We start from the raw sequence: 14260 nt of genomic DNA on the forward strand, positions 1-14260 counted from the left end.
TAAAGGGATTATGAACTTACGCTAGAGCTCTAGTCATCGCTGCCCTAGGCCTAGTACCACCCTTGGGGCCAGCGGTTTGCTACGGAACTCGTTATATGTGACGGGAGGCAACTTGGTCTGTCACATGTAAACCGAAACTGAAAAACTGAACTAAACAACCCGAAGTGGCCGAAACTAAAATATCCAGTCGTATGCTCGATTAGTTATTGTTACTAACCGAAATAATTTCCGGTAATTCGGTTATTACTCTCGGTTAAAAAAAACCCGAAAAAACAGAACATATGGAAAGCCCAATAAAAAACCCACAAAGCCCACTAGGCCAACACAAAACCCACTAAACCAACACACTGGCTATCTATAAAGATTATTGTTCTCGGTGAATTACGAGGAAAGGCATAACTACTTGCTAGTCAAAGTCAAAGATGTTCATTGTTGCACTGTTCATTTTCCGCCCCAACCGTTCGATCACTTCACTATCCATCCTATACATCCAGCTACACTCCAAAGCACGACAGAGAAATTAGTTTATAAGATGGTATTTCTAATTTTCACTAATAGTATATTAGGTTTAACCAAAATATAAGTTTGGTTTGATTTTAGCACAAAAGTCCCCATGTTCATTTGGATTTACTTTCTGTATTTCACACTGTTCTACATGATGGGAGAAACTATGCAAGTTAAATACCAAACATATTTACATGACTAATGACAGTACCCCACAACCACCCATATATAATACATGTGGCATAAGTTCAAAAGAATATTATTTTCAAAATATAGAGCAGTGTTGTACCTTACAGACATTTGTAGGTCTATTTCAAATTTAATTAAGGTCTTAAAATATAAGGTCTTCTGGAGTTTATTTTTTACAGTTAAGATATATAAAATAAAACTAAATGATGAGATATGGTTATGGTTTTGTTCAGATGAGAGTAGGCAGAGAAATTAAATAAAAGATAGTTGTGGTTGGTTAAAATAGTTCAGTAACCAGAGAAGTAGCTCTATTTTGGAGAAAAATTGAACGATAGAAATAACTATATTTTTGACAAATGGAGCACACACCCAAGTTGAATTGGATAGGAGTGATATATATAAATGATAAATACTTAGTTCAACGGAAAATTCATGTTTGGAATATGAGAACATGAAGATTTGAATACAATAAATCTTCCGGGCTATGACCCATTTTGAAAGTGACTGTTGGGTGCCTTATCACTCTTATGTTTAGTTTATTAATATGATAAGTTAGTATTTCAAAAAATAACCCTTCACAAATAGCTTAAAACAAATGACCTAAGAAATGCAATGCAGCACAAGAATTTTTTTTAGAACCGTATTTTTCGAAAGTGGAGCAAACAACCCATTTCAAAATTATGAAATAAACAATGATAAAATAATACAGTCTAACTATACATGAATATGCTCCTAGGAAAAAAACAAATTGTATGCTTGAAAAGCTAATAAATTATTTACAAAGATAAGTTTTGCAGATTCATGCTTTTTCGATGTCTATTTTCCCGGCAACGCGCGTGAGGTTGTCGGCTTGCATATAATGAAATCCTATATGCATGGTTGGTTAAAATTCATTGTCTAATATGAGTCTCTCCTTAATTATATAGGTCTGTGCAACTTACATATATTACTAGTTAACAAAAAATACGCCGGTGACAACTAGAGAGTTAAAAATGACAAGTTCAAATATATTACATTATTACATATCAAGTACACATGGTTGTGTTTTACATAATACCCACGTACTACCGCTACAAGCACGCTGCATATAGAATGTGGCCTTTGTCGAATCGACCATATTTACAATAATTGCTTACACACAAACCACGCAAGAAAAGTACACACCCAATTAAAGCCAAACAACAGTACACCCTCCGGAGCTTTATGTTCAGGAGCACTACTCCATTTTTATATATTTGCCATAATTCATATACATATATATATATATATATAATATTAATTCAAAAGGCAATAACCATCTCGCTTATGGATAGACCTCGAACACGGCTCGAGCCCCCAGCTTCTTGGCGATCTTGTAGTCGCTGAATCCAGCTCCGAGGAAGAGGTCTCGCCACTCGCCTTCCTCCCGCTGCCGGCCTCTGGTGTTCACCATCATCGCCATGTCCATCAGCACCTGCGTCTCGAACATCGCCGGCTCTAGGGAGTCAGGCGCCATCAGTATGTCCACCACGATCACCTTCCCTCCCTTGTCGCGTGGAGGGATGGCCTTCTTGCACTCGCCCAAGATCTTCACGCAGTCGTCGTCGCCCCAGAAGTGCAGGACAAGCTAGAGGAAATTAATTAATATATGATTCACTTGGTCAGTATTAATAAATTATTAATTAATGCAGGCGTTACTTTATTAATTAGTAATGGAATCTATATTTAAAAGTTGGCTTATTCTAGTTCAACTTAATGAAATTAAAATTGTATATTTAAGCCTGGTGGAATTTAGCTTATTTAAGAGTGTGCCAATTATACTGTGTGGTGTGTCGCGTTTGGTTGTGTGGATCTTGGATTCAGATTTCATTGCCAACCATATATGCCTTCATACATATTGATATTATAAAATATTTCTTCCGCTAGTTGTTTTACAGAACTAATATACACCGTTTATTTTTTTAAGTCTAATGGATCATATTTATTTATATATACTACCATATTAACTACATGTGGTACAATATTTTTTTTAAGTAGTAAACTCTTAATCAGTGACTTTTCCACGAACAATAATATATCGGCAGTAGAATACTACTCCTTTCATTTCAAAATTTATGTTTTTTCGGTTTTCGTACAAAAAGCAGTAGCAAACTATGGCACCAAATTAATTTTATTAAATCAACCATTAAATCTATTTTTATAATACATTTGTATGATAGTACGTAAAAATATTGCTATGTTTTTTATAAACATAAATTACTTTCACTTACGGCAAAACTAAAAAAAACCTTGCATTCTGAAACGGAAGTAGGATATATTAACTTTGTACATATATATATATATATATATATATATAATATGTATATATATTGCAATATTATAATATGGAATTATGGATTGCCAAGTTTATGTCGACCCCCATCCCATGCATGTCTATACCTTGAGCAGCACGGCCTGCGCAGGCGGCACGCCGTGAAACAAGTCACCTGCAACGTAGTCAATGGCGCCATCGACCTTGGGGACCTTGTCGATCACCTTTGGAAGGTCCAGCACCGTGACCTTGATGTGCGGAAAGGCCCTGACGATGGCCCTCGCCGTCGTGCCGTCGCCGCCGCAGCAGTCGGTCAGCGACCGCAGCCCGGCGAAGACGTCGCGGCACTCCCTGAGCAGGGTGCCGACCCCGAGGTTGTCGTGCGCCGCCAGGGCGTCGTTCGCCGCCGCGTCGAACTCGGGGTCGATGGCGAGCGCGGTGGCGTCGTCGAAGAGCGGCGCGCCGTGGGCGTCCTCGAACGGGGACGGCGCCGGCGCCAGCGCCACGTCCTTCCGGAGCCACTCGTCCAGCGCCAGCGCTGCCTCCAGGTACTGCCGCGACGTCGCGGTGAGCACGAACGACGTCTGGACGTGGTGGTCGTCGGCGGCGACGCCGTCGACCAGGATGCGGGACAGCGGGGTGAGGCGGTAGCACCGCTCGACGCCGGCGCCGTCGCTGCTGGTGGTGTCGGCGAGGACGCCCGCCACGACGAGGACCCTCATGAGGCGGCGGACGAACGGCAGCTTGCTCGCGGGGAGGGACAGTGCGGCCATGAGGTCAGCCAGGGAGGCTGCCCCGCCGAGGCGATGGATCGCGGTGGGGACGCCGAGCTTGACGGCGCAGCGGAGCGCCAGCGACGTGAGGTAGGAGAAGCTGTGGCGCCATAGGTCAGCTTGCGCTTGCAGCAGCTCCGCGTCTGTGGGAACCTCTATCGTGTTACCCTGACCCGGCGCCATTGCCATGTATATCTGTGTATGCGTGTGTTCTTGTTATCACTTTGTGTGGTGTGATGATTTGCTTAATTAATTTGTTGAGTGTATCTGTGTACGTGTGGCAGCTCTTATATAGTGTGTGGATGAATGGTAGCATAGCCAGAATATATTTTTTCGATGGGTAGTCCTATGCCATAAGTTGAATATTAAATATCAAAAAATTTAATCACCGCAAATCATAAATACAAATATAATTTTAATTAAAAAGCAACATAAATATAAAAAAGATAAGAGGGGGTCTTCATGGGCTAAATAGGGGTAGTTATAGCTCCAACTAAATCACACTAGCTACGTCCTCTGCGGACGAATATCTACAGTTTAGCAGCTAGTCTTTTAAGTTATATATTGGTTATACTTGGTTAGATAGGTTACGCTATTAGATTGGTTAGATGTTAGTTGCGTACATTTTAGGTTCCATGTGATTGTCAGGGATGAGTACTATTTATACGGGGGAGATAGGTTACGCTATTAGATTGGTTAGATGTTAGTTGCATATATTTTAGGTTCCATGTGATTGTCAGGGATGAGTACTATTTATGCCGGGGAGATAGGTTACGCTATTAGATTTTGATCCAAAGATCACTTCCATCTTTTCACATACGTTTATACTTATAAGTCAAAATTTAAAATTTTAGTCTTAAATTTGGTGTTGATTTGGGGATTTTTTTTCACCGAAGTTTATTTTCCAATAATGTTGGCTTTTTAGATTAGTAAGAATATCTATATAATATTTTTATTTATAAATATATCGTTTGGATTTTTCCATTAAGCGCCTAAACAATCGGCCCTTTAGTGTAGTCTATGATTTTATAATGGTTCACACATAGTAGGTAGGCTCTTATCAATTAATACCGGGCACATATCGCCATTATATTTTTTCTTGCAATCGATAGATCTTGTAATTTTGCACATAATCGAAGTCGTTGACATTGTGCACTTCACGTGCTAATTATTTTAATATCACATGGGCAAATATTGAATTAAGATGAATTTGAGCTCAAGATTCGTACAATATCTTTCCATGCACTTAATTAAGCTCAAGCCCCAGCTCTGGCCGGCCGCCGAAACAGAGGTATCTTAACTAATTATCCTTTACAATATTGCAGCGATGGTGAAAGGTATTGCTTGTGAAGCATGTGTTCGCGTATGCCCTATAGATCGATCTACCCCTTGTAAAGAAAACAATTACTTAATTATATATATAATTGAGTTTGTATGTTTTGTGGTAATAGTATTTGTGAAAGCTAAAAATAGTTGGGCTGAGGAAAATGGGTTCAATGTTTGTGTGGCGAAATGGCCGGCAGGCTAGGTAATATGCATGTTGACAGTTTTTTTTCCCAACACAGACTCACCTAACGATATGTGGTGTAATTCATTGAGTCCTCAAAATCAAAAGGATCAAAGCCGGTCCGTAGAACCGATTTTGAGGTTAATTTACTTCTGTAAAATCAAACAACCAATTTACGAGTAAATCATCTCTTCCTATATAATTCACCCACGAAACTTGATTTTTAGGAGGCCACGTCATCGTTAAATCAGAGCCATCTGATCAAATCCGGTAGGCTTGAGATCTTCCCCACGTGTCAAGCCCACCATCCTCGGTCCAAAAAAGCCCACCATCGTCCCCACACCATCCACGAACTCTCCTCCACCCATCTCGCTTCCTCTTCTCTGATCCGATGAGGGCATGTGCTGAAACGCATGGTGACGGTGCTGCTGATGTTGATGCAGAGACATGATACAGGACGATATGCGCGTGCAAGATGGTGATGGAGGAACTAATGTATGATTCTCATTACAAATCTAAAGCTATAACATACTAATCGTTCATACTAATGTTTAAACTTTTAAAATTTCTAATATGCGTGTAGCAACACGCTGGGTATTAACTAGTTAGCAAACAAGATAACTCTATTGTACCTAATGATCAACAACTACTTAATTTTCGAGTAAACTAGAAAATAATAACCCCTCACATTTTATGTCAGATAGCTATCCGGAAAGAATAATGCATTTCAAGGATAAATTGTTGTTAAAGGTTTGTGTCGATCGGATGGTATACGGTACTCCTATGTTTTATATCGTAGGACTTTTTATATTTTTTAATTAATTTGTTGATGTTGGTATACATTCTATATGCATCAGAATCTATATGCATGAACGTCGAAGACGGATCATCCATGTAGCGTCCCTCCTACTATAATTCGACGTACGTGGCTTCACACATTCACCAAAATGACCAGTTAAATTAATTACTAGGATATACTCCTCCATTTAAAAATATAGGGTGCATTTTATTTCGTTAGGATAAGATTTTGAGCAAAGATCGCACTCTATCAATACATTATTATTTATATGATATAAATGTATAACTATAAGAAAATACTTGAAATATGTGTATAATAATATATTTTTGTCATAAAAATTATATAGTAATAGAGTAATTTTTAGTTAAATACTTGTCCTAACAAATTAAAATGCTATATTTTGAAATAGAGGGAGTGCTACTACCTCCACTCACTAATACATGACGGTTTGGACAATCAAACGAACTATATTTTGCCATCCTTTACTTGTCCTAAAAATAATTATTAAAAACTAGAGAGAGTATATGCCAAACTAAGCTCGCTGAAAACAATTCAAATTCAAACTGGTTGCATTTAACACGCGGTATCAAAACTGAGAGGCAAATTATATGCATTTACGCCTTCCATTTCACAGTGGAAGATCGATGTTGTATGCTAAACTTTTAACCAAGTTTATAGAAAACGTACAATATCTGTAACACCAAATTATTTCATCCAATCCATCTCTTTGAATATATTTTCACGCTAAATTTTTCAATAAATTAGTCAAACCTAAATAAGTTTGACTTAGGTTAAACAAAAATATTATACAGTACGAAAATGATCCAAGAATTAATTTAGACAAAAAAAAGGTAGACTCGGTTCCGTTATTTGCAGTTTATTCGCCGGTTTTTTTTGTGTGTGTGTATTATTTGCTCCATATATGCACGCTTTTACTATTACAGTTTATACCACTTTTCATAAGTTTTTTTGTTAAGTTTAAGGTCATAATATTTAATCATTATAATTAAGTTTATGATTCATAGCAATCATTTGGTAAATAATCTGTTCCAAACGCCCTGGTGACAGGGACATGAAATTAAGACATGAATCAAATTAACAGATACTCCATTTGTTTTATACAGTGTAAGGCTTTCTAGTATTAACTAGATTTATCGATTGATCAATAAATATAATATTATATATATGTATGTCTGATTTATTAGTATCATTTGAATCGTGAAATGGATCAAAGGGTGTATCAATCCATGCAACAAATGAGGATGATGGGTACCCATGTTTTTGTCGCAATCTGTATTATTTTATTTGTCCATGCTTTTGGCATGAACTGTTTTTTATAAAAAGCACGTAACCGTGATGTGATTAGCCATGACGCTGTCTATTTGACACAATAATTATTATCTTTGGTGGGTCACAATGGAAAATGGACACAGTACTGTCTATTGCCATTTTATGGGGCAGCGTATATAAATAACTTGTGCTGATAAGGCAAGGATTAAGAGGAGGGAGAACATGGAGTTATCTCATGGGTATGGACATAACAGGAAGCCTAGCACCCTCGTTTTCTCCGTTTATGTTTATAAGCCACAATTTAAATTTTCAATCTTAATTTAGAGTTGATTTTATGATTTTTCACCAAAGTCTATTTTTCAGCATTGGCTTTTAGATTACTAAGAATATGTAAATAAAAGTTTTATTCATAAATTATTTTTCATTTGTAAATATATGTTTGGAACAATTGGTCCCTAAGAGTACGTAAGTATAACATGAAATGAAACCAAGTGTTTGACGACCATCCGTCAGGTTTGAAATCCAGAACAATATATATCGACTTCAAATAGCTAAGCATATACTCCCTCCGATTTTTTTTTGACGCCGTTAACTTTTTGGTCTATGTTTGACCCTTTGTCTTATTCAAAAAGTTTATATAATTATTGTCTATTTTATTATGATTTGATTTATTACTAAAGTAATTTTAAGTATGATTTATAATTTTATATATTTGGACAAAAAATTTGAATAAGACGTAAATCAAAAAGTTAATGGCATCAAACAAAAAACCGGAGGGAGTATATAACTTTGTCATGCGGACTATATTTGGGTCATCTTCTATATCGTCAAAGCTTATAATTAGTTCATCTTTAATTTCAAAAAGTTCCAGCTTCAATTCCACTCCAAATTTTATCTAAATATGCATGTGAGGGTCCTGAAAACGTTTCACAAAGGTGTAACATCACAAGTTAATTACTAGAGACCAGAGAGCTCTTGTGTGTCAAAAACACTTGCTAGTTTAACAAGCCAAAAGCATGGTCGGGAGCTTTCTAACCTGTCCCAAAAAAAACATGGGCCTTATAGGACTTTGTAGCGCAAAAAATATACTGAGTGTATCTATACACCTAGGGCATCTTTGTTTCCTCCGACTTTTTTAAGTGTCTGTCACATCGAATGTTTGGATACTAATTAGAAGTATTAATTATAGACTATTAATAAAACCCACTCATATTCTGGACTATTTCGCGAGACGAATTTATTAAGCCTAATTAGTCCATGATTAGCAAATGTGATGCTACAGTAAACATTTGTTAATCGTGGCTTAGTTAGGCTTAAAAATTTGTTTAATAAAATAGCCTTTATGTATACAAATAGTTTTGTTATCAGTCCATATTTAATACTCCTAATTAACGTTAAACATTCGATATGACAAGTAACTACAAAAATGTTTGATCCAAATAGCCACCTAATTGTCAGGATGGCCCTAAGAGCAAGTTCAATAGTATAGCCAACTAGTAGCTCTAATTTATCTATAGTCAATCTAATAGCTAATTCATACAATAGTTGCTTACAAAACATTAATATATGGTCACACATGTCATACACACATGGCGTCTTAAAGTCCGTGCTCTAGCTACAAATTAGTAGCAAACTCTTTTCTCTCTTTCGTCTTATCTTTTTAAAATATGTTTACAGCTGGCTTATAGCCTGTATCTGCTCAAGGGGCCCGAGCGAGGCAGCGAGCGGTGTGGCTGCTCTGGCCCCAAATTGCAGGGGGCCCACCCCTAAATATCTAGGTAACATATACTATATTTCCTATATACATATTATTTCTAAATGCAATTTAAATGTTTACGTTAATAATTTATATATATATATATATATATACTACCTCCGTTTTATATCGTGAGACTTTCTAGCCTCGTCTAAATTCATCAATTGATGAATATATATAATTTATATATATGTCTAGATTCATTAATATTTATATGAATCTAGACAAGACTACAAAGTTTTACATTATAAAATAAAGTGAGTATTAATTATTATAATTATATGGTATGATAATGACCTATATGCTTAGTTTCGCACCGAGGTCCTAAAAACTCAAAACCAGCACTGCACCTTGTAATGTACTTACATAGAAGTACTTGTTAAAAATCATCCTAATATAATTAAACATATAATATAAATTATAAATCCGCCAGCAAAAGTGGGTGAAATTTGTCCTATTGCATCTGCTGAACGATCTTTTATATCTTTTCGTCAAAACTGTCGATCGTCCCTAAATCTAACTACGACCAACTCAGATCTTCTCGTGAACATTTGAAGGCCAACCTTTCTTTAAAAAAATTAAAGTATGTTGTCTGCTGAGAGATCAAGATATCTGGTACGTGATGTTTGACAATTCAACTAAGAAAGAGAAAATAATCAATTAATGGAGAAGTTTAAGCAACTTGGCTGCCGGATGCGTGAATAGTTGTCCAATCTTCCAATACGTTTGATTTGGTGACACGAAGAAGGTTCACGTTTTGCGGCTTCCGATCAGTTGATCGTCACCTCGCAACCACTATATTCATATTATTTGTTCAAATATATAAAATATAAATCTAATATAGAAAACAAGTTCATGTTGAGCTATAACGTCTCAATGCAACTAACTTTGACACTAAGCTTTTATCCGACATGGCAAAAAATTGCCAAATCATCAAAGCTCAATGCTATTGTCTTTGGCGCTAACATATCAAGGTTAATATCAAACAGTTGCCAAACCTTAACACCTTAGTGCTGTAGTGCGCCATTGTGTGGTGATGAGAAATAGCAAAGGGCGTGTGTAAAACATGTCATTTCAAAAAAAAAAAAGAAAGAAAAGAAAGCAGTCTTTTTGGAGACAAAGAAAAAAGAAACAATGAGGAGCCAAGAAGGGTTCGAAGTCACTAAGTTAAGTTGCAATGGAGTATACCACAGCACCACAACACTAAGGTCGTAAGGTTTGGCAACCGTTTGATATTAACCTTGATAGGTCAGCGCCAAAGACAGCGGCGCTGAGATTTGATGATTTGGCAATTTTTTCCACGTCAGATAAAAACTTAGCGCCAAGGCAAGTGGCGTTGAGACGTTATACCTGAGCCAACAGTTCATTTTTGCAGTTAGTTTTTGGCATGGTCTATTCTTTAAATATGTTTTCTAAAAGGGTCAATTAATATATCAAATTTTCGAGAGACAATACAAGTATTTTTCTTTACTTTGCTTCCACAGTAACAGAACATTATCAACACAATTTTCGGGTTCCTCCTCCTCATAGTATCGTTCAAGACTTTGAACCATACCAATGTCAGAAGTTATCATCAATTCCAATGTTAGAACATTATCAAATTGAAGCTAGCATCAATGTAGTGGGTGGTGACTGCCAAATATCCTAGGTTCTTGTTGGATATCCAAATGTTAGAAGTTAAGCACACACGAGAAGCTATGTGTTCTGGACTTCACATTGAGTGCATTGATTCATTCTCTCAAATAAATTAAAAGCATCACCTTGTAATGTTTGATGCCCATGACCTTTATATGCTAATTGCATTGGATACACATGGTTCTCAAAATAGGGATCTTCGAACATCCAAAATGGAATCTCCGCATGGATGCAGATCTTTGTGAGTAACAATCGGCTTTAGTGATATGTGCTCTAAGGCTACTAATATCATGTTTTTTTTAAACAAGTTAATTAGTATCATTGAGCAATGCTTGCACACTGCCTTAGGAACTCCATCTATCGATATTTGGTCATTTTCAAAGAACTCCCACACTTTGGACCTTTCACCACATGGTAGTTGTAAGGACACATGCTCTAAAGAATCATCAGGGAGGCAATGTAGCGTCGGGCGGCTCGGCATGTCGATGTGTGAATCCCGTCAACATGTTGCCCCTTGTTGGCTTTATCGCCTCAGCTATGGGCTGTCGTCTATATATCACCATCTGGCTAAATGGGGGGCATGGGGTGGTGGAACCACTCCTGCCCCACTAGGTCCAAAACTTTTTTATCCAAAGGTAGATCAAGACAAACTAATTTCTCTATAGGCCAAATCACTCTAGCCCAATTGCGGTGCTAAGTCCATTTCCCCCATTCCAAACAGGTCAACATAAAAAACCAACCCACTTGGCCCATTTATCCCCAAACCATTAGCAGGCTTACACTTATGTATATTAGCTTATGTATTTTTACTATATTTAAAAACAAAATATTGAATGCAAAACATGAGATTGTGCATCAATGTAAGAAAGACATCTCATAGACTATGGTACATAGTCATATTGATAAGGGGGAAAACATAAATAAATAGAGAAACAAATTACAACAAATTAATTGCTCTCTTTGATTCTATAACAATTATATTTTTAGACAAGACTAATGTTAGGTTTTTAGAACTTTGACTATAAAGATTTTTAAATATTTATTTTAAAATCATGAAGACTATGTTTATAGATTAATCTTGAAAGTTACTTCAATAAAATCATATGTTTATTGATATTTTTATAAATACCACAATAAAAGTTATGGTCAAATTTGTTTTGTGGGGACCATATATGTGTCCAAAATGATAAGTATTATAAAACCTGAGGGAGTAAACCTAGGGCCATAGTCCATAGGTCTGAAGCAAAACCAACCATGGGCCAAGGTTTGGGTTGGCCCTGGCTAAGTTTAACTTTCTAGTGGAAAACGGAGTAATCTTCCTGTGCTTATACCACCAATCCTGAAGTTGTAGTCTAATGAAGCCCTATGGAGATTATTATAGCTCCATTTGATAGTGATGAAGATTTTGGATTTTTGGATTATCTGATTTTTTGTGCTAGCTAATTGAGGGTATAAACAAACTGAATTAACTAGTAAAAAGTAAAAATATTGTTTTTGTCTATCTTTTATATAGATGTTTTGAAGAAAATGCAACATTAAGGAGTTTGAAAAGTGTGCCGATGAAAATCGATAATCCAACGTCTATCTTAAACCGAGACTATATAAATTCACAGTTGACTGTCAATGTTTTCAAAACAAAGAAGCTGTCACTCATGAGTATTGTTTTTTTGCAGAAATATTGTCATGCCTTGCATAGCAGTTAGCTTTTATAAAATAAAAACTGTACAAAATGAGTATTATTTCTTGTACAAAGGAAAATGGATTCAGGATTTGCACTCTCCAAACAGTTGCAATTTAAGATTAGGCAAACATAGGCCTATGGCATGCAGAACCAAGTCCTCCATCTCCGCCAGATATACTCCATGTGTCCCAAAATAAAGGGATTCCTAGCTAGAATCTTAATGAATATTTAGTACATATAAAAATTGACTAATGTGCCCCTTATTAATGTAAAGCATTGGTGAGTAGGTAGGTAAGGAGTATTGATAGAATAAATCTTCTCAATTTATGAGTCGGGAGTGAATAAGAAGGTAGAAGTAGCTTTTTTATTTCTAAAACAAAGCTTGAATCATAGAAAATCCTTTTTAATGGAGCGAGTAATTAATTAGTGTCACAACCTAGCTAGGCCTTTAAAGCCTATTAGTGATGTTATTTAGGCCTATGTGACCCAAAAATGTTTATGTAGTGGTGGTCTATTACCACCGTAGGAGTTTAGATGAATGCGGACCTGCTTATAAACACCAATGTTCCGACCATAGTATTTCTAGGTTAATCTTCATAACAAATTAAAGCGAGAAGAAAAGTGTAAGCAAGATACTACGAGAACATTGGTCCACTTATGTGTGGAGCACACTAATATGGATTTTGGGGCACATTTTATGAGATTTTGTTATAGCTATTTGAAGACACAAATGACTTAGTTAACTAATAAAAAAACTTACTTTAGAAAAGTACAGAAAATGATGAAAAAGAAACTCAATTGTTCACCAACTATCTCCTACCGGATGCTTGAAGCTACTTAATCAGAGACAACCAGTCTAGTATCCAACATTTTTCTTCTGATTTGACACGATCGATACAGAGATCGACGACGACGAAGCCATAATTTCTCTGCATGTGATGATTCTGTCGTACTGCATGCTTCGTCTACCTCTGAGACTTCTCAAAGATCCTTGGAGTAGGAAGAGGTGTGAGCGGGAACAGGTTCAGCAGCTTTGGCTCCCGGGCCCTCACCGCCCGCAGCGGCGGCGGCGACTGCTGCATGTCCTTCTCCTCCGCGGCGTCCTCCATTGCCTCCTCCGCCAATGTTGACACCGACGGCGGCGATGGCGGGAGCTCCCCCTGTTTGTTCAGGACGCACGGACCGTCCGGTCCGTACGGTGACGGCGACGGCGACGGCGAGCGAGCCGTCGGCGAGGCGAGGCCGGCCAGCCAAGGACGCGCCGTCCAGATTATAGGCCGGCGTGGAGCCGCCGCCTTGAACGTCGGCGGATCGTGGACGGCAGTGGCCATCCGCCTCATAGTGATGCTGCCACGGCGAGGAGCGGCGGCGGCGGCTGTCGCCGGCGCCACGCCGTCTTGTGCCACGGCCTCCCCCGTCGGCTGGCCGGTGAGACGCTGCACCAGCTCCTTGAACGTCGACGGGTTGGCGGTCACGTATATCCTGGTCGGCGAGGGCTCCGTGATCACCACCGCCGGCGTTCGTGGATAGCGTTCCATGGCTGGCAGCTCGATCCTTCTTAGCTCGCAAATCCACTCCTCAAGTATAATTCTGCAATCATGAAGAAGAAGAAGAAGCCATTAATTTCTAGGATTTAGTTCACTCACAAATCACAATGCATATCGTTTGCAGGGGAAAAAATAATTGATCAAACGATAACGACTTGAAAATTCCATGCAAATTCTACATGATCATGACTAGGTTGAAGAGATTGCTTGAAAATCTTTGGCTTGAAAATGAACTTATTTGAATTGTTAGTCCTTGTGTTTATTGACATGAGCAAGCAAAGCGTGTGAG

At 37.8% G+C, this 14260-nt stretch overlaps 2 protein-coding genes across 2 annotated transcripts; both read right to left on the reverse strand.

The window, feature by feature from the left end:
* Nucleotides 1–1686: 1686 nt before the first annotated feature.
* On the reverse strand, nt 1687–3939 carry LOC102699264 (probable O-methyltransferase 2). Its single transcript, XM_040528790.1, has 2 exons — nt 3112–3939; nt 1687–2299 (listed from the first exon to the last, which is right to left on the reverse strand). The coding sequence occupies exons 1-2, from the start codon at nt 3937–3939 to the stop codon at nt 1997–1999; spliced, it is 1131 nt and encodes a 376-aa protein (XP_040384724.1). The 3' UTR covers nt 1687–1996.
* Nucleotides 3940–13389: 9450 nt separating this feature from the next.
* Nucleotides 13390–13962, reverse strand: LOC121055742. Its single transcript, XM_040528791.1, has 2 exons — nt 13727–13962; nt 13390–13603 (listed from the first exon to the last, which is right to left on the reverse strand). Exons 1-2 carry the CDS (start codon nt 13960–13962, stop codon nt 13390–13392), a joined length of 450 nt encoding a protein of 149 aa, XP_040384725.1.
* Nucleotides 13963–14260: the final 298 nt, after the last annotated feature.

This window comes from Oryza brachyantha, chromosome 11 (genome assembly GCF_000231095.2).
Source record: "Oryza brachyantha chromosome 11, ObraRS2, whole genome shotgun sequence".
Classification (NCBI taxonomy): Eukaryota; Viridiplantae; Streptophyta; class Magnoliopsida; order Poales; family Poaceae; genus Oryza; species Oryza brachyantha.

What these genes read in the sequence shown, in the direction of transcription:
- LOC102699264 (XM_040528790.1), bottom strand. Translation starts at nt 3,939, where the DNA reads ATGGCGCCGGGTCAGGGTAACACGATAGAGGTTCCCACAGACGCGGAG. An exon ending in CGCAGGCCGTGCTGCTCAAG is followed by an intron (nt 2,300 to 3,111) that starts GTATAGACATGC and finishes AATTTCCTCTAG; the next exon opens with CTTGTCCTGCACTTCTGGGG.
- LOC121055742 (XM_040528791.1), bottom strand. Translation starts at nt 13,962, where the DNA reads ATGGAACGCTATCCACGAACGCCGGCGGTGGTGATCACGGAGCCCTCG. An exon ending in GCCGTCCACGATCCGCCGAC is followed by an intron (nt 13,604 to 13,726) that starts GTTCAAGGCGGC and finishes ACCGGACGGTCC; the next exon opens with GTGCGTCCTGAACAAACAGG.